The sequence below is a fragment of the Adiantum capillus-veneris genome, chromosome 11, assembly GCF_014529385.1.
Source record: "Adiantum capillus-veneris isolate H3 chromosome 11, ASM1452938v2, whole genome shotgun sequence".
NCBI lineage: Eukaryota > Viridiplantae > Streptophyta > Polypodiopsida > Polypodiales > Pteridaceae > Adiantum > Adiantum capillus-veneris.
Genome location: NC_140941.1, coordinates 158,950,670 through 158,969,310, shown reverse-complemented (window position 1 = coordinate 158,969,310; position 18,641 = coordinate 158,950,670). Strand labels below are relative to the sequence as shown.

Sequence of the window (18,641 nt, the reverse complement as noted above, 5' to 3'; positions counted from 1 at the left end):
TCAGACACAGGACAATGTTTGCTAAGTTTCACATATGGTGGCAATGGAACACTCAATGCCTTTCCCTTCTCCATATGGAAACGTTGCAAAACCTTGTCAATATACTCTGTTTGAGATAACCAAATCAACTTCTTTGATTTGTCTCTCTCAATGCGCATACCAAGTATATGACTTGCCTCACCCATGCCTTTCATCTCAAACGATTTTGCCATCTTTGACTTCAAAGCTGAAATTTCTTCCAAGTGCTTGCTAGCAATCAACATGTCATCCACATACAAAATAAGGATCAACCAACTGCCATCCTTAGCCTTCTTTGTATATAGACAGTGATCGAACTCACTACGTTTGTAGCCTTGAGAAAGCATAAACTTGTGGAACTTATGGTACCATGCCCTCGGTGATTGTTTTAAGACATAAAGACTCTTTAACAACTGGCATACCAAATCTTCCTTGCCTTTCTCAACAAACCCTTCTGGCTGCTGCATGTAAATTTCCACATCTAAATCACCATGTAAGAACGCTGTCTTGACATCCATTTGGTGCAACACCAAATCTAATATGGCAACCAATGCAAGAAAGCATCTCAATGTAGTCATCTTGACCACCGGAGAGAAGACTTCATCAAAGTCAATGCCTTGTTCTTGCTTAAAGCCCTTGGCAACAAGCCTTGCTTTGTACTTTGGTTGACTATCATGAGCGGTAATCTTATACCTGTAAACCCATTTACAAGGTAGAGCCTTTTTGCCCTGTGGTAATTTAACTAGCTTCCATGTCTGATTTTTATGTAGAACTGTCATCTCTGACTGCATGGCCAATTGCCAATTCTCGGAGTCCTTCATTTGCATCGTTTCCTTGTAACATGAAGGCTCATTGCAATCAGTCAACATGACATAGTTCATAGATGGAAAAAACCGATTAGGAGGTTGCGTGATACATCCAGATTTATGCAAAATAGGTGGCTCACGCTTAGCCAAAACCTGTGGTTCCACTCTATCCTATCCTTGCTCCTCTTGAGCCCTAACATTTTGTCTTGCACGTGCAGGTCCATCTTCTTGGAAGACAACTCTTCTAATCTCCTCAACCCTCTCTGGTTTAGAATGATATTTGGCTTCATTAAAGTGAACATCATTGCTGCGGGGATAACCTTTCTAGATTCGGGATCCCAAAGTCTGTACCCCATCTCACCAAAATTACCATAGCCTAGAAAGATGCACTTTCTACTCTTTGGCTCAAGTTTGTTCCTAAATTCCTTTGGAATGTGAGTATATGCCTCACAGCCAAAGACTCTAAGATGCTTGTATGAGAGCACCTTGCCTGACCATACCATCTCTGCCACTGAATCCTTCTGCAAAACCTTGCTAGAGATCTATTTATAAGATGAACAGCTGTTGATACAGCTTCAGCCGAAAACCCATTTGGCAGTTGTGCATTAGACAACATACTTCTGACCTTCTCTTGTATGGTCCTATTCATCCTCTTGGAAACACCATTTTGAGGAGGATTGTAAGGAGCAGTAAGTTCATGTTTTATACCTTTTGACTCACAAAAGTCCTGAAAGGCCTTTGAAACATACTCTCCACCATTGTTAGTGCGTAAGCATTTAAGCTTCTTGCCACTCTGATTCTCCACAAGTGTCACAAACGTTTTGAAAACACTAAACGCTTCATCCTTGTGCTTGAGAAAGTAAACCCATACTTTCCTCGAGTAATCATCTATAAATGTCATAAAGTAAGAAGATCCCCCTAGAGATAGGTTAGGCATAGGTCCACACAAATCACTATGAACAAGTGCCAACTGTGTATCACTTCTACTGCTTCTATGCTTATGTGGCTGCTGTGTTTGCTTACCATACAGACAATGTTCACAGAATTCAAAATCATTAAATGAAAAGCCAGGCAAATAACCAGAACGAGACAAGATTTCCATTCCCTTCTTGGACATATGTCCTAACCGGCTATGCCACAAAGAAACGTTCGGCTGCTCGGTTACATTGATTACATTTTTAGAGACATTTGATACATAAATCATGTAAAGTCCTCTAGACTTTACTCCATGTGCTACTGTCATAGAACCCTTGGATATCTTCCACATGTTTTGTCCAAAAGTGGTGACGTAGCCAGCATCATCAAGTAAACCTGTGCTGATCAAGCTCTTTGTAATTGCGGGAACATGTCTCACATTTTTCAACGTGAAAGAAGAGCCATTATGAAACTTCAATTGAACATCTCCAACACCTAAGATCTCACATGTCTGCCCATTGCCTAGCCGAACATGATCTTTAGTGGTCACATAAGAGGTAAACCACTCCTTGTTTGGAGACACATGAAGTGATGCCCCTGAGTCTATAATCCAGTCACTCAGTGCATGTCCATCACATGCTGTAAGAAGAGCTGAGTCCATTGTATTCTTCAAGAAGTAAATGTCTCCTGACACTAGACTGTCATCCTCTGCAACAGTGTTTGTCACATGTATTTCTTGAATCTTCACTGAGGACTTGTTCTTCTCACCATGGTCTTCAGCTTTCTCTTTGCCTTTTTCTGCTTTCCATTCTTTGCAGTCTCTTTTCATGTGACCCTTCTTGCCACAATGGTAGCATTCTATGCCACTCTTGCCTTTAGCACTGCGGGACTTGCTACAAGACTGATTCCTCTTTCCACCTTTGTACTTTTCTTTGGTCCTTCCCCTGACAACTAAGGCTGTTCCTTTTCCTTTGTACATTGTCTTTCTGTTGGTTTCTTCAGTAAGCAGACTGCCTTCTACACCTGCTATGGTCAACAAACCATCTGGAGGTGCAGAATTACTCAAAGCTGTGCGAAAAGTGTCCCAACTTTCCGGCAATGTGATCAATAGGAACATAGCTCTAACAGGTTCATCAAACTTGACACCTTGAGCTGACAACTGACTGTAGATGGTGTTGAATTCATTCAGATAATTGGACATAGGTGTCCCTTCTCTCATCTTCAAGTCAACAAGCTTCTTAAGCCAGTATACCTGTGAAGCTACACTCTGCTTCTCATAAAAATCACTCAGCTTTGTCCATGCTTCATAAGCCGACATCTCGTCTGCTACATTGAAGTAAACGCTTTCTGCCAAAGTCAGCATAATGGTAGAAAGTGCCAATTCATCCATTTCGCTCCATTTATCTTCGTCCATATCTTTTGGTTTTATCCCCTTGAGCTTTATATGTTTTATCTGCTTCTTTTGTACCAACACGTGCCAAATCTGCTTCTTCCACAATGGGAAATTGGTTCCATCCAGCTTCTTGATATTGTAAAGAGCAGTGTCCTGTGATCCAGCCATAGCTACGCTTCCCAGTAGTTTACTTTCCTGGGAAAAATTCGGCAGAGTTTCCCCTGTAAACTGACCTCTGAACCAATATCAACCTGTCAAATGAACCAAAAAAGCTTCAGATTCTGCAGAAATTTCGGCAGAGTCTCCTTTGTAAAATGGCTCTGGTGTACTAAAAAACAGACCAAAATACAGCTCAAAAAACCACTGTCTCTCTAACACTGTAAGATGTGGGTAAACCTGTCGTGCACCTGTACTGTCTCTCACTGTCCTGTAAGCATAGATTGCGACAATGCCTCAATGGCAGTAAAGCAAAGATGCAATCCCAACTGTCTAACTCACAGTCAATACATCCTAGCTGCCTATCTAAGGGTGCTCGAGGGATCGCTCCAGGACCTCTATCACTGAAAGGATCTGAACATTCGAAAATCCCCAAGCTCAATAAAACCTCACTCGACCCTCAACAAAGGCTGCAGTAAATCTGACAATACATAGACTTCCCACAAAGTCATACATCCACAAATTTTCCACTGTATGCTGTAATCGCTGCGGCGGTTGTTTGCTGCGTGACTCACAGCCAGCAAACCCTCAACAGACATACATCATCTCTGACAATATATCCCATGTGGAAGTACCTACAATGTCAGGATGAAATCTGGAATATCAAGCAGCAAACACAAGCTACCTGATGAACTAGTGGATGTTGCCTACAGTCTGTGTGTAGATGCGCCCGTGTCGTATGTGACACGCCTCCAAGAACTGTGAGCCGTCCTTTGATGTGTAGACAGCCACAAATCAGCACTCTGGGAGTGCCGATATCCTCAGCACCTGCAGTCGTAGGCCGTAAACCCCAAATTTGTAGAGTCGGATCTGCACCCGTCGAGACCACGTAGACGAAAATGGACTGCATAGAACTTTGTCGAAGCCGAACGGTGGCCGAGATGACCTTAGAATGAAATTCTGAGAACACCAAGCCCTCCGGGCACTCCCACAGGATTCGGGGGCATGTCTTCGTCGGTCGAATCTCACTCCAATATGAGCAGGTGACTCTAGCTTCCTGCAATGCTGCCCCGAGCCTGGATTTGAGCTCTGATACCAGTTGAAGGAGTATGAACAGAAGTGTGACGCGAGAGAGAGTGCGAGAAGAAGAGCACAACAATATGGTGAACTCGCTCTGTTGTAATGTGTAGAGCATAGTGAGTTCTTATTAGGTTTTTACAAAAAAATATGTGTACATACCTGGCGGCCCGCCCACTTACCTGGGCGACCACATTGGGCTTTATACCCCTACAAGAAGCATATGCTCTATGCCCCACATAGTGGCTTAACAATCAAGTTGAGAAGCTCAATAATGCTTTTCTTGTTGCACTACTCTTCTCAATAGGACGCTTGTTGTACCCTCAATCTTTGATTACCATGCTATGGCCCTTGGTAGCTTCCCCAAGCTCTACGTCCATGAGCCCCACGAAATGTGAGCTTTTGTACGGGCACAAATTTGCAAAGTCAAGTAATGATCTTCAACCTCTTGCCTATTATTGTGGTCTTCCTCGTCCTCTTTTGATTACCTTGGCTCTGGATCCCTTGCATTGATGGCAATCACTGCATTTCTCGTGTATGAGACTCATCATTACTTCACAAGTGCCAAAAATACACTCTGTCTTCTAATCTGAGTAACCAGTAAACTGAATCATGATAAATCATATCGAGATGCTCCATGAGAATCCATTCACTATTTTCCCATCAAACTATGTCCACTACCTTCAGAAACCAATCACAAAATTTTTCAATCTTGACACTCAAAAATAATTTTGGCCAAAAATAAAATACCTATTTTTAGTTAGGAGAAAAAACGAGACTCAACGTATTGGTCATATCCTTTTGACAAGACAAAAACCCAACTAACACCGGGACCTTTGCCACTTCATGGCCAAAAAAGTGTGCTAATCAATTGTTGATTTCATGATAACTTCGTTAAAAAAGATAGGATTTCACCCTTTGGTGAGAATAAATGATAAATATGAAAAGATACATCCATAAATTTTTTTTGTTCTTCGGGAAACATCTATGATGGTCCCTCTATAATGAAAGATGGTTTTTTTTTCCTTGAAGGAGTAGGGAATGGTCATTTAGTGACCATTCCCCATAATGTTGACAACCACGTGGCGACCGGCGAAGGCCGGGAGCCATGTGGGAGTCAACATTATGGGAATGGTCACTAAATGACCATTCCCGGCCATCAAGGTCCAGGGGAAGGGGACCAAATGTGAAAGTCGTGAACTTAGGGTGCGAGGTTGGTTTACGCGCTACCTGTGTGTCGTGCACTAGCTTGAAGCAGAGGTATGCAATTTCTGTTTGCGCTCGTATGGGATCCAAGCGAGGCAAGAAGATGGTCGAGAGGACTCACAAGTCGACTCCGCCAGACATACTAGGTGATGCAGGCTCCATTCCTTCGTTTTCTCTCCTGCCTGTTGATATGGAGTTAGCTACACCAAGAAGCACAACGACTGTATGCTGTCGAGATTATAATGGGAAAGGGGTCAGGACCTGTGCCGATTTTGAACATCCAGGTGGTGGTGTTGTTGAAGTTGCAGGTGTGCATTCGCAAAAATCTGCCATACACCAAGTTACAAGCGGTCTTGATCATGTACAGCATGGGGAAATGGGTTGCAATGCAGGCGGGTTTCTTGATGTTGATGTTGCATTGGAGGAGGAGATGCTAAATCTGGGAGAGAACTCAACCAAGCAGAAGAATAATTGGGCACGGAAGAAATTTGATGCATGGAGGGAATTCTCTGGGATAGATTCTAGCATAGCGTTGGAGAAGCTGGATTTACATACTTTGAACGATCTGCTTAGCAAGTTTTTCTTAGTTGTTTGCAAGAAGCGTGGTGAGTTGTTTCCCTCCGACACGCTAATGGGAATGCTGAGATGTTTTGGTAGGCTTTTAAAGAAAGAACAAGACTTGAGGATCGCCAAAACGGGTGTGATTGAGGTGCCGTTTGATATTGCAAGGAATCCGATTTTTAAAGGAACTCAGAATTCAGTTATGGCTGCCATGCGTAGATCAGTTGCGCAAGGGGTTTGCAAAGATAGAAAAAAGGCTTCTGTGATTGGGGTTAGTTTGGAGCAAGCAATCCTTGGCGACATCGACTTTAGCATCATGCATGGACGGGGTTGTCAGATGAGGTTCGCATTCTTTTGCATGTTGCATTTTTGCATTAGAGGTGGCTATGAGCTGTACAAACTAGAGCGAACGATGTTTTCGTCTGGGAAAGATGAGCTTGGGGCTTATGTCAGGTATTTTGCTGGTCTTATTGCTGTGATTTGGATCAATTTGTTTTGTGTCTGTTTCTTATTGTAATACGCATGTGTGTTTCAGATTTTGTGAGGGATCAAGCAAAAACTACAAAGTTGATCTAAATCACTTTCAGCCGGAGCACTTTCGACCTCCTGTGACCGTGCGCGACGAGGATGTGCTGGCAACATATGAGCAACTAATGCGTCACATGCCGATATTTGTCTAGGGTGACAAGAATCTGGGTTTTATGTTTTTGCAACCCATTAATAATCCTCGAACACATGTGAGTTTAGGTTTTGTGTGTCAATGACTGTAGCAACTTTGTGTATTCTTTTCAATTGGATGTATTTTCTTGACTTTTTTTGTGTGTAGGTATGGTATAGTCGGAATAGGGTATCGGTGAAGGTATTGACAGGGCTTGTGAAGAGTATTGGAGCAAGATCAGGACTTGCAGGGAATTTCAGCAACAAGTCGTTACGCAATACGTGTGTTACAAGAATGAGCCTTGGGCAGGTGCCACGTGAGGTGGGGATGTTAATTACTGGTCACAAGCATCTTACGTCGTATGAGAGGTATGATATGTCGAATGAAGTTCGTATGGCTGCGGCGCATGAGATTTTGTCTGATCCGTATGATGAATCTGGAAAGCTTAAAGTTTACCCGCAAGTTCTAGAGAAAAAATTCAGTAATTTTTGTGAGAACATAGAAGGTTCTTATCTTTGACTTAAAGAGTTTAAGATTACTTTCGTGTGATGTATATTTTGTAATACATATATACTTGTGCAGGGAATATATACGGCAAGGATTGCGCAAGTGGTCGCAGGCAATCGAAGGCTGGGAATATCATGTCCGTTGGCAACATGGAGTGTAGAGCTGCTGGTGACAGGGGACTCGGTATGAAGAATCCTAGTCTTCAAGGCATAGTCTTCAAGCCATACAAGATTGGAGATGAAATTCCGTTTGATGAGGAGCTACTCAATCACCTTCCGGAGGAGACGACTCGTGTATTGAATGTGGCTGCCCAGAATTGTCCAAGTCGCGGATTCTCTCTTTTGTCAGCTGGCACATTCAACAACTGTGTGATCAATGTGTTCTCAGGAAAGGAGAATGTTCCTTCTAAACTAGGGGTTTAATCTGGCTCATGACATATGTAAGTAATAGGTTTTGGAATCAGCACATACTGACGCTATTATTAAATTCTCAGCTTGGGATAGTGAACTTTTTTGGTTTGTGAAAGTTATCAACAATCTTATTTTGTGACAGTCAGCTTCACTGAGCTTGTGACAGTCAGCTTCTGAGTGAACTTTGATAAGATTGAGACAGTTTTAGTGACACACCGAGTTCTGACTGCACAGTAATTAGTGAGAAAATTTATGTGTCATCATTTTTTCTGAGTGCTGATGTGTCAGACTGTGGCTTAATTACAGATGCTGATGTGTTGTGTTGTGGATGGCAGAGCTAAATGAAGTGATATTTTTTATTACACATGCTGACTTGTCGCAGATCTAACGATTGTTCATAAAATTACTGTTAGTCATATGGAGTAGATGAACAGCTCAGATTGCCTGCCCCCTGACCCTGGACCTTGACGGAACTAGTATGTGGTCACGATCTTGGAAAAGGTCAAATCAAAGTGAATATGTTGAGATTCTTCATGGCAGCTCTCGTTCTCTTAAGCTGCATGGCATCTCCCTTTTGCGTGCGACCGGACACCAGATCAGGAAGAGGCGGAGGCATCCTCTCTCTCTCTCTCTCTCTCTCTCTCTCTCTCTCTCTCTCTCTCAAAACAAGGCGTGCTACTGAGACCCTGTCGTGTTTGAACTGCAAGGGATCCGAGTGATGGAGGCGACTGTGTGCGAGGTTTGATAGCTAGGGGTAGAGTGACGATTTGATGATGGAATCTTTGAAGGAACTACAACTTTGAATTAATGATAGAAAAGAATTACAAGGGCCCACAAGAGTAGGGGGAGGGTCACCCCAAAAAGATGTTTACTTGGTGAGCCTAGTATGCTCTTGAGCTTTCTCAAGACCACTTGACATCATCTTAGTCGTTGGCTCGTTGCCCTTGATGGTCCACATTCTCCTACGCAAATTAATTTTTGCTTGCATGCATTATCCAGCACAAGAAAATCATGCGCTTTTTCCTCGCAGAGTCTTCATAAACACCCTTCTTGTTTTGGCCTGAAGAAATGAGAAGTCAAGAGCAAGCCAAGGCGCATCTTTCTCTCGTGCAAAAAACACAGAGCTATGGTACCGTGAAGAAGGATGAATGGGCAAAACCACCAGGGCGATGAGGGAGACAACTCATCTCACTCGTTTGCTACGTCTCCTCCTCCAAAATTAATGTAAGACTTCATTAATGTAAGATGTCGGAAGCTGTTCTGCATGATTCATGTAATTTGGAGGGGATGCAGCTTTTCCAACTGTCCATTGTTTCCAACAATCCAATAGTAGATTTCATACAAGTTAGTGACAGGGTTGCCACATCGCTAGGCATGCTTCACCAAAGCGTTAAATATAGCAATAGGTGTCGGCTATGAAAAGCAACCCAACAAGCCTATGGAAGGGGTGAAAAATGACATGAAGTAAGGACTTTTCATCCAAGGGTAGAGAAAAGGGTAGTGACTCAATGAGAGGATTCCAAGGGTTCGAGCGTGCAAGCCTCAGGGGAAAGTTTGAGGGCAAAAAGCAAGGGATCAATAAGCAATTACAAGGGGTAAAGAAGCAACTACAAAGGTTCAAGAAGCAACTACTAGGTGGTGAGTCCCCCAGTGAAGGGAAGGAAGAAAGGAAGCATCAAGTGGAGAAGGGTAAAGAAGCAACTACTAAGCTTTAAAGGTGGTGAGTCCCCCAGTGAAGGGAAGGAAGAAAGGAAGCATCAAGTGGAGAAGGGCACTCAAGAAAGGAGTGTTTCACTTGGGGAGCCTAATGTCCTTCCTTGGATTCTTGAGCCCAGAGCTAGCCGCTTGGCATCATCTGGACTGTTCAATTGAACCCCAATCACACAACCATAATAAAAAACGCTCAAAAGAAAACAAAGTCTTTGCTATGCCAATGATAATAATTTATTATTTATTCAACACTAAAAAGTGCAGCACCTTATACTTCCTTCTTACCAGCAACCTCACATCAATCAACGAAGATGATGTTCTTACAAAGTGTTAGCAGAGCTCATCATCGATCTTGTCTTACAGAGAGAGAAGCATGAAGTGGCAAAACAATGCGTGTGGTAGTGGTGCAAGCTTCCTAGGAAGGGTCACCAGAAGATGGCAATACGTGGTGAGTGTTAGCCTCGTACTTTTGTAGTCCTCGGTGACCAAGTAAACATTCATCAATAGTCGATGACCAACCCTATGGGACCTTTTGAAACTTTGGTGCCATCTCGTGGTGCATATGACGCGTCGCTATACGAAGTAGTCTTGTTTTAAGGCACTAAGTTTCCTAGGAAACTTCCCGCACTAGCGGTCAGTCAAGCCTCTTGGATGATGATCTTCAACCATCTGCAAAGTGCACAACCTTTGTGCAGAACTATCCCGAAGGGAGAAGATTGTTATGGAGCAAACCACATAATGCAGGGATAGATAGAAAGGATATGTGACCGTGATGATGTTGATAAATGCAAAGACCGGAATAGGAGGGATTGAAATCATTGCTCTTCAAAAAGTCACCAATCACACAAACTTGAGCAAAATTTATTGGTGGTTTAATAATAATAACTATTAACAACCTTTGGCCCCACCCTGATCTGCAATAGGCTCAACCATGGGTGCACTGCTCACCGATTGACGACTTCACCTTAACAACACTGCAAGGTCCGTTATCTGCATCTTGTATTTTCTTGGTCCATCACATAAAGTCTACGGGGCAGGGCACAACTTTCGTTTCTTATAATTTTTGGAGAGACCACAGTGCCAACTCTCCACCATACTTTTGTATGGCACCTTTTGTATGCCGTGCGCCGTATAATTAGCATTTTCACACTATGACTCTTCGTTGCAAGATGAAATGTTTAACTATTCACATTGGTTTTATGTAGCTTGACACAAACATTGTCCTCCGGCTTGGACAATTGGACGACACCCATACACAATTAGCAAGTCGATAGTGCAGTTTAATTTCTATAGTCTGTTGATGTTTTTTGTATTTTTTGAGTTTGTCAATGCTTTCTTAAAATTATTTTAGCTACATGTTTACCTCACTAGTGCCCAATCTCGATCATATATATATATATATAAAATAGAAACCACTTCTTTTCTCATACTTGGGCAATTCAACTTTTGTACTGCACTACTCAATGCACTTTTTACATGTTTACTTTATTCCTAGGTGGTTGATGTCAATCTATGTATGTCCTTGTTTGGCAATGCATTTTGTATATTGGAGCCCAACAGTCTTCTCTACATAGCCATTCATTAGCACGAGGACAACCCTTTATCTCAGTGTTTTCCTCCTCAGATATGTATTGCACCAGGTTCTTTGATTGACAAGCAAGACAATGTGCAACTCTCTCTCTCTCTCTCTCTCTCTCTCTCTCTCTCTCTCCGACAAATGAGAAAAAATTGACCATTCTTGATTTAGAGTAAAATGGGTCCCTGGTCTAGAGACTAAATGGCCGATATTACTAGACTGAATGGCAATGTGCAAACAACTACCAAAGTAGATTAAGGAGTAGGATTTAAGCATAATGATTAAAGTTGCAATCTTTTGCTCGATTCAATTACCCCCTTTAGTATCTCTTTGTTGTATAGTTGGCCATATGGGGCACAACTTGCTTCTTCTTAATGCTCATCAAGTCCCATTGCATATCAATTGGTTCTACTCATTCACTCGTGTTTGACAGCAAAAGCCAATGCGATAGAAATCACAAGCAACTAAGCAAGTAACCAATTGTGCTCCAAAATCTATTAGAACACGTATGGCACATAGCATTGCCTTAGTCTCATTGCTCAAATAGTTGTAGAGAAAGCCGTGAAATTGGACATTTTACAAACATCTATAGAGGTAACCAATCATCATATACGCAATTATTTTTAAAGAATTCTCCAATGCACTTTGTACTTGTTTACTTCAGTGCTAGATGCTTGTTGTCAATCTGCGAATGTCCTATTATGGTCTATACCGATGCCCACTAACCAAGACTAGGTTTTTTAACATGCATTCTTTGCATTTTAAGACTCAAAACCAACCGAGAAGGCACGAGTCCGCACGACTTTACAAAAGGAAGTTGGAGGTGAAGGCCGAGGAGGAGCGCAGCAAGCCGCAGGTGCAGATCGAGGTGGGGGGTGATGGTGTGTGGAAGAGCGAGAGATTGCAATAATTCGATCAGGGTGGTGGATGGGGACAGAGGCAAGGGGGGCGTGTAATGAGCGAGGCTGCAGGAATGGGGAAGTCGATAGCAGAGGCGCAAGAGAGAAGCGCAGCGGGAGGAGGAGGGGGAGGGGCGACGAGCAGCATTAATGGCGGCAATGGAGGTGCATTCTATTACGCAGGTGGTGGGCAGGAGCGGCTGTCGCTGCGGCCGCCATCGCTGATGAAGGTGCCATGCCGCAAGCGCCAGCGCAGCTTCGCTGGCAGCTACAGCAGCCTGATCAACTCCAATGGCGCCACCTCCGCCTTCTTCAACAGTCTCGCCATTACCCCCAGTGCTGCCAAGTGCGCCTCCGCTCGCCTCAAGGGCCCCCTCCTGCCGCCCCTCTCCCCCGAGCACGAAGGCAGGAAAACCCTTGTCTTGGACCTGGACGAAACCCTGGTGCACTCCTCCTTCAAGCCCATCACAGAGTTCGACTTTGCCATCCAGGTGGAGATGGAGGTGGAGACAAGCAGGATGGGGTTGCAAACCGTGTTTGTGCTGAAGAGGCCTGGGGTTGAAGCGTTTCTAAGGGCAATGGCATCTCTTTTTGAGGTCATTGTCTTCACAGCAGGGTTAAAACAATATGCAGACGCCGTGCTTGACAATATTGACATTGACAATTGCATCAAACATCGACTCTATAGAGACTCATGTAAATTTCACATGGGTGGCCTCGTCAAGGACCTTTCCACACTTGGTCGTGACCTTCGTAAGGTCATCATTGTGGACAATAGTCCTCATTGCTATCTCCTTCAACCTAGAAATGCCGTGCCCATTGTCTCTTTCATCGATAACCGAGATGACCGCGAACTATTGGACCTCATTCCCTTCTTGTCTGTCATTTCCGAGCTCGACAATGTCACTCAAGCCTTAGGACAAGTGTAATCCAACTTAGATGTTCTACCACTACTCTTGTCTGAATGTGCATGGAGAGTACTACCGTGCTTTTACAATTGATACGATTGGCTAGAGATGTGCGGCTTCTAAGTCCCATATTGCCTTCACTATTGTTAGAACATGTTAAGCTTAACATGCCTTCAAAATTGTGAGAGCATGCCAAGCTTAACATGCCTTCAATACTATGAGATCCTACAAAGCTATGCATGCCTAAGTTATTTCGCTCGCAAACGCTTGACCTACAACAAACGATCCATGCTTTCATTTGGCAAAGATCAAATGCAAAGACCTTGTCATGAGTTTCCTGAGGTCTAACACAAAGATAGTGCACTATTCCACGTTTATGTTCATAGCATGTCGTTGAGCATTTGACCTTTCTAGTCCTTGGATGAAGAGGTCTTCTCTCTAATGGAGGGCTACACTTAGTACGAACTACTTGTAATGTTGGTGAAGATCAAAGAAAAGCTCTCAAAGAGGAGCAATTTGATATATAGATATAGGCAATCTTGTATCCAATCTGATTAACTTCTTGATTGGGGTAGATTATAAAAGTTCTATTTATGTTTATATTTTGAGTAATGATAAATTTTTTGTCTAGACTTTAATGGTTCCCCTTTCTTCTTCTGGTTTGTTTTAGTGTTTATGAATTTTTTTATAAAAAAATTTAAACATGAGTACAGTACATATAAAATTCATGTTTTTTATTGTATCTGAGTGTATTGAGGTACAATTTTGTAAGTTATCAATGTCAAGGTTCTTGAAAATTTTATTTAATGAGGTTTTCAACGTAATTTCGTCTCTCTCTCTTCTTACACACACACAAAGGCAAAAGTGTACAAAAATATTACAGTAGAAAAATGTAAATATAAATGAAAAACATTTGAAAATTCCTCCTATATAAGTTACAATGGAACATATAGCATACAACACAGCATTCTTATAGTTTTCTTGGAAAATGATCACGAAAATTACTTTTTCACCTTGCGTATCACTACGTTCATCCCTCTACTGGCACAAGAATTCCAATAGTTTGGGATAGAACATATGATTTCTAGCAGGATTCTTATCTATGCTTCATTGAAAATATCAACTTCTTACAACTTAGAAGTTGATAATAAAGAAATTTTTCCACTCTCATCAGCTCTCAAAGGTCGTGCAATTTAGTTTTAAACAAAGAGTTTTGGGCACCACAAAAATTTTCATTATTATCAAATCGTGATGTTGCTAGAAATTTTTTTTCTCAAATCATAATTTTACATTGCAAGAATTTTAGTGTCAATGTTATCAAAATTCCTTTCAAAATCATGGTTTTCACCTTTTTCAATAAAGGAAATTGCTAGATGTCTCATAGGCTATAAATAGAAAGAATATGAGAAACAAGTGGTGCATGTGTGCAAGGGCATTTTTTGTTGGAGGGTTTCGCTCTCCAAAGAGGCAATTTTTTCTTAAAATGCAAATGTGTTGTACGGAAGTGCTTGACATTGGTGTATCACCACCAATGCAAAGAATCACTTGCACAACCACTTGTAATAACCTAGCATTCTTGCCTCCCCTCTCCCAACATATTGAAGAAATGTCAAGAGGCTACTAAATGTTGGATGGAAGTGGCTAATCATTCCTATGGGTTTTTACATTGATCTGTACTTTATGCATTGTTTGTCAGGTTCATACAATGTCTGTGACATATATGAAGACTACCTTTCATTACTTCCCTTGCATTCACATGAGATATGATCTTGAGACTAATTTTTTATTGCTCATCTCCCGAAAGGATTTGGAGTCAAAAGGGGGTTTTCTTGCCTTTTAGACATATATAGAACACATATGGCCCATCCTTTGAGTATTTATAAGGCATGCCTCTGAGCCCCATGGCCATGCATGGTTAGTTCATGTGACTATTAGGGTTTCAAACTTTAGCCTATGCTTGTGTGTAACAACTCTTATCTCTAGTGTGAAAGAGGCCGAGGATCCCAAGGATCATTTAGAAAGAATGTACCAAGAGGTAGAGGCCTTGAAGCTGAAAGAGGCGGAAGAAGCGGCAAAGAAAGCTAAGGAAGCAGCTACTTAAGAGCAAAACCAGGCATCTCCCCGACCCACCTCACCGCTGCCGGAACAACAGGACCAACCCATGCTTAGTCCACCATTATCACCGCCAGGCCAAGAGACCAATGAAGAAGCCGAGATCGACAAGGAAAGAGATTCTGAATTCACCCACCAAACGGAAGCTACACAGCAAGATGACCACGCCAAACAACATGAGGAAAAGGCAGCTGAACCAGAACCAGAGCAGACAGCCGAGGAAGCTCACAAGTCGGCGGATGGAACAGAAAGAAAGGAAGATACAGACAAAGAGCAAACCACTACACATGAGAAAGAACTGAGACTGAGACGGCATCAAGACCTGCAACCGTGGAAACGGAAAGGATTGAGACCACAACAGTAATTTCCACTCAGCCAACAACTGCCGAGGTTTCAAAACCTCAGGATGGCCAAGGAAAAGAAACCATCTCTATAGAAACACCAGCAATAACAACATAGCAAGAAGCAACACAAGAGGCTGCCGACACATCTCAACTTGCAAGACAAGAGGAGTGGAAGTCCAATGAGGAAGTCATTCTACAAGTAAACGAGTATGCAAGGCAGATGCAAATCATGACGGAGAAACTCCGCTCAGCAGCCTTCAACCGCAGTACTAAATCCAAAGAATTAGAAATGGTCATCGATGCTAAGGAGAGCTCGACGACAGAATGGTTACAATCACTGATCTCCAAAGACAGGTACAAGAACTCAAAACAAAGGCAGACCAACATCAAATAGCACGAGACAAACAACAGAAGAAAATGGAGGAGCTAGGTGACCTCCTGACTAAGTTATCTGATGCCTACAAAGTGAAAGATGAGTAGCTGACAGAAGTGACAAATGAACTTCTTACCACCTCTCTGTCAGCTCAGAAGATTCAAGTACAATTAGATGTAGCAAACGCATCTCTGCAGTATTCTGAACAAAAAATTAATGATCACGCCACTTTCTTGTGGCAATTAAGAGAAAATCCAGCCGTGACCTCGATCAAGGGAACAGATGAAGTGTATAAAGCACTTGAAAAGAAAAACAGAGATTTAGAACTGGAGTTGAAGCTGGAGCAGTCACAACGCAGAGACCTGGCACTCATGAGGGTCCAAAGAGAGGAGGAGCTCCTTAAGGAAATTGCAGAATTGAAAAGAATGAATCAACTCCTTAAAGAGGGAAGGTCAGATATACAGAAAGAGGCAGGCACTCCAAAGCCGCCCCAAGTGGAAATCCCCTCGGTCTCATTTGCTGAATTTGAGACACAGTCTACGGAAGAGCCGAGTGGTGGAGAAGATTTTCAAGTACAAATCACAGAGGAAGACACCGTGCCAGTGGTCCAGCTGTCAATGGTGGCTGAAGAAGATGCACTGAAGGAGAAAACCGCCTTAGAGGTAGATGAGCAGTGGAAGGCAACTACTACGGATTGGGAGTTGAGAGTTTTACACTCTGTCAACGTCACTCAACTCACTCCCAATCAAATCAATGCTCAATGGCACCAACAATCCCTGCCATACCCTCTCATCAAGGTAGAACTCTTACAGGTAAAGGAAAGATTATACAAGGATATGCAAGAAGATGGCGCAGATCAAGACCACCCAAAGTGGAGGCTAAGCTGGCTGAACAAGAATCCAAGATATTTGATTCTGTTCACAAGAGCACCTGCGGCCATACACAAAGATCCCACATTTTTTCCGGTACCGCGAGTAAGGACGTGGCAAGCACACAAAGCATTGCAGAAGAAGAGGCCAACATGGCTAAATTTTCTCAGGCTGCCAGCTCCAGAGAGAGGCCAAGCAATAGAAGAATACATGGTGAAAACCCTAACGGGCGCCATGACATTCTTCAAAAGTCTGCCAGATCTCTCCTGTGCCATGTTATATAAAATCTGCCGGATGCTACTCACATGCATACATGTCTTCAAGGATCCTGAGCAGACAGGAGCCCCATGGCTCTCATTTTTGGAAGGAAACAAAGGCCTCTGCTATGATCTAAGTGGGCAACCCTTAGAGGAAGTTCTTTATGGATTTTATGCCCGATGCATGTTTCTGCCTCCGCATAATATGCTCACGTTTGAGGAGGCGCTCTACACTGGCTTCTTCACCTGGCGAACAAAGATATTTGTGTCAATGATAAGCAACCTCACGTCAAGATTTGTAGGATACTCAGCAGTGGAACTGAAAAACAGAGTCACCATGCAATTTTTGCAAGTACCAGACAAAGAACGCAAAATCAGATACCAAAAGGCACTGGAAGCACTGAAAGACCGCCTCGCCCGCCGTCAACCCGAAGACTACTTCAGCCCATAAATTTGTGTCAAGGGACAACACAGGCGAGGAGGGGGGAATGTTAGCAACAAGCTAACGGGGACACCATTTTTCGGAGTTCTCCTTGTAAAACAATTATTATTTTGATAAATCGGGAATATTGTAGCTCCTATTTTCTTGGTAAACTTTGTAATTAATGATCCGGGGCTACAAGCTTCCAGATTGTATCAGACAATCAATCCCAGCTTTGGTAGAACTCCAGATTATTACTTTTGACCACCCAAAAACCTTGGCTAAGGTATAAAATCCAATTTTTGTAAGTTTTTTTTTGGATAAGAAATACACAGCGTGAACTAACATCGCTCATTTCTCTCCTTCTCGCGCTTCCTACTCCCTCTCCGTTTGTCACATTGCGAATGTGTTTGTTGCATTGCAACCGCAGGTAACAGCTCTACGCATTGACATAAGCCATTCACAGTATTTCGTAGCTTTTGGCGTCGTCGACCCGCGGCCTAATTTCATCATAACTAGGAATTTACACTTTTAAAACAAAAAATAAGCATAGGCGGAGTATTGGGGCATCATTGCTAAGCATTTAGATGCATTCTGGGTCGAAAACGACTAGGTCAAAAATCCGCTACTGTTAGTAATTGCGATTTTGGAACTTGACCTAAAGTGGGATTTGAGGCCGTAGGCATGTGTGCTTAGGTCTTATAAACTTGTCCTAGAAGTTTCGTTACGTTTGGATGTCATTTGATGCTGTAACGGATGTGATTTGCTTACCGATGAGCGATTGACTTTTGGTGATTTCAGTCACTTGAGTGTAGCTTGAGTTAGATGCGAGTTGTTAAATGTTTTCCGAGAGATTGACAACCTCTTGTACCCTCTATGCACTAGTTGAGTAAGCTTCATCCCATGGTTTGACAAATTAATCGTGGTTTTCGCTAATACTGAAATCAGATAGGATGGTGAGGTTAGACATGCGTCCCACAGAGAGAGAGGAGAAAACAGAGAGAGAGAGAGAGAGAGAGAGAGAGAGAGAGAGAGAGAGAGAGAGAGAGAGAGAGAGAGAGAGAGACCAAAGAGATAGAGAGGGGGAGAAGACGAAAAGAGAGAGGTAAGGGAAGAAAACAAAGAGAGAGAGAGAGAGATAGATAAAAAAGTAGAGAAAATATAAAATGAGATGTTATATTAAGATTTAGGGTTAGGTTAGATTTAAAATTACACTCAAAGTTAGGGTAGATTAAGATCTAAGATTAAGTTAGATTACATCTAAAGTTAGATTTATATTTAAGTTAGATTACATTTAGATTAGATTAGATTAGATTTACGTTTATGTTGAGTTTAAGATTAGATTAGATCTAGATTTATGTTAGATTTAAGATTAGATTAGATTTAGGTTAGATTTTAGGGCATGTCAATGAAGGCTTTGCCCAGAGAGCAAACACTAGGTACACAACAATATGTATATTCCCAT

The 18,641-nt window shown here is 42.4% G+C and overlaps 1 protein-coding gene and 1 pseudogene across 1 annotated transcript; both read left to right on the top strand.

Moving 5' to 3' along the window:
- Positions 1–5,566: 5,566 nt before the first annotated feature.
- On the top strand, positions 5,567–7,744 carry LOC147448304 (uncharacterized; annotated as a pseudogene).
- Positions 7,745–11,432: 3,688 nt separating this feature from the next.
- On the top strand, positions 11,433–13,379 carry LOC147448303 (uncharacterized). The gene has a single exon (XM_086524545.1). The coding sequence runs from the start codon at positions 11,949–11,951 to the stop codon at positions 12,819–12,821; it is 873 nt and encodes a 290-aa protein (XP_086380671.1). The 5' UTR covers positions 11,433–11,948; the 3' UTR covers positions 12,822–13,379.
- The last annotated feature ends 5,262 nt before the right edge of the window (positions 13,380–18,641 follow it).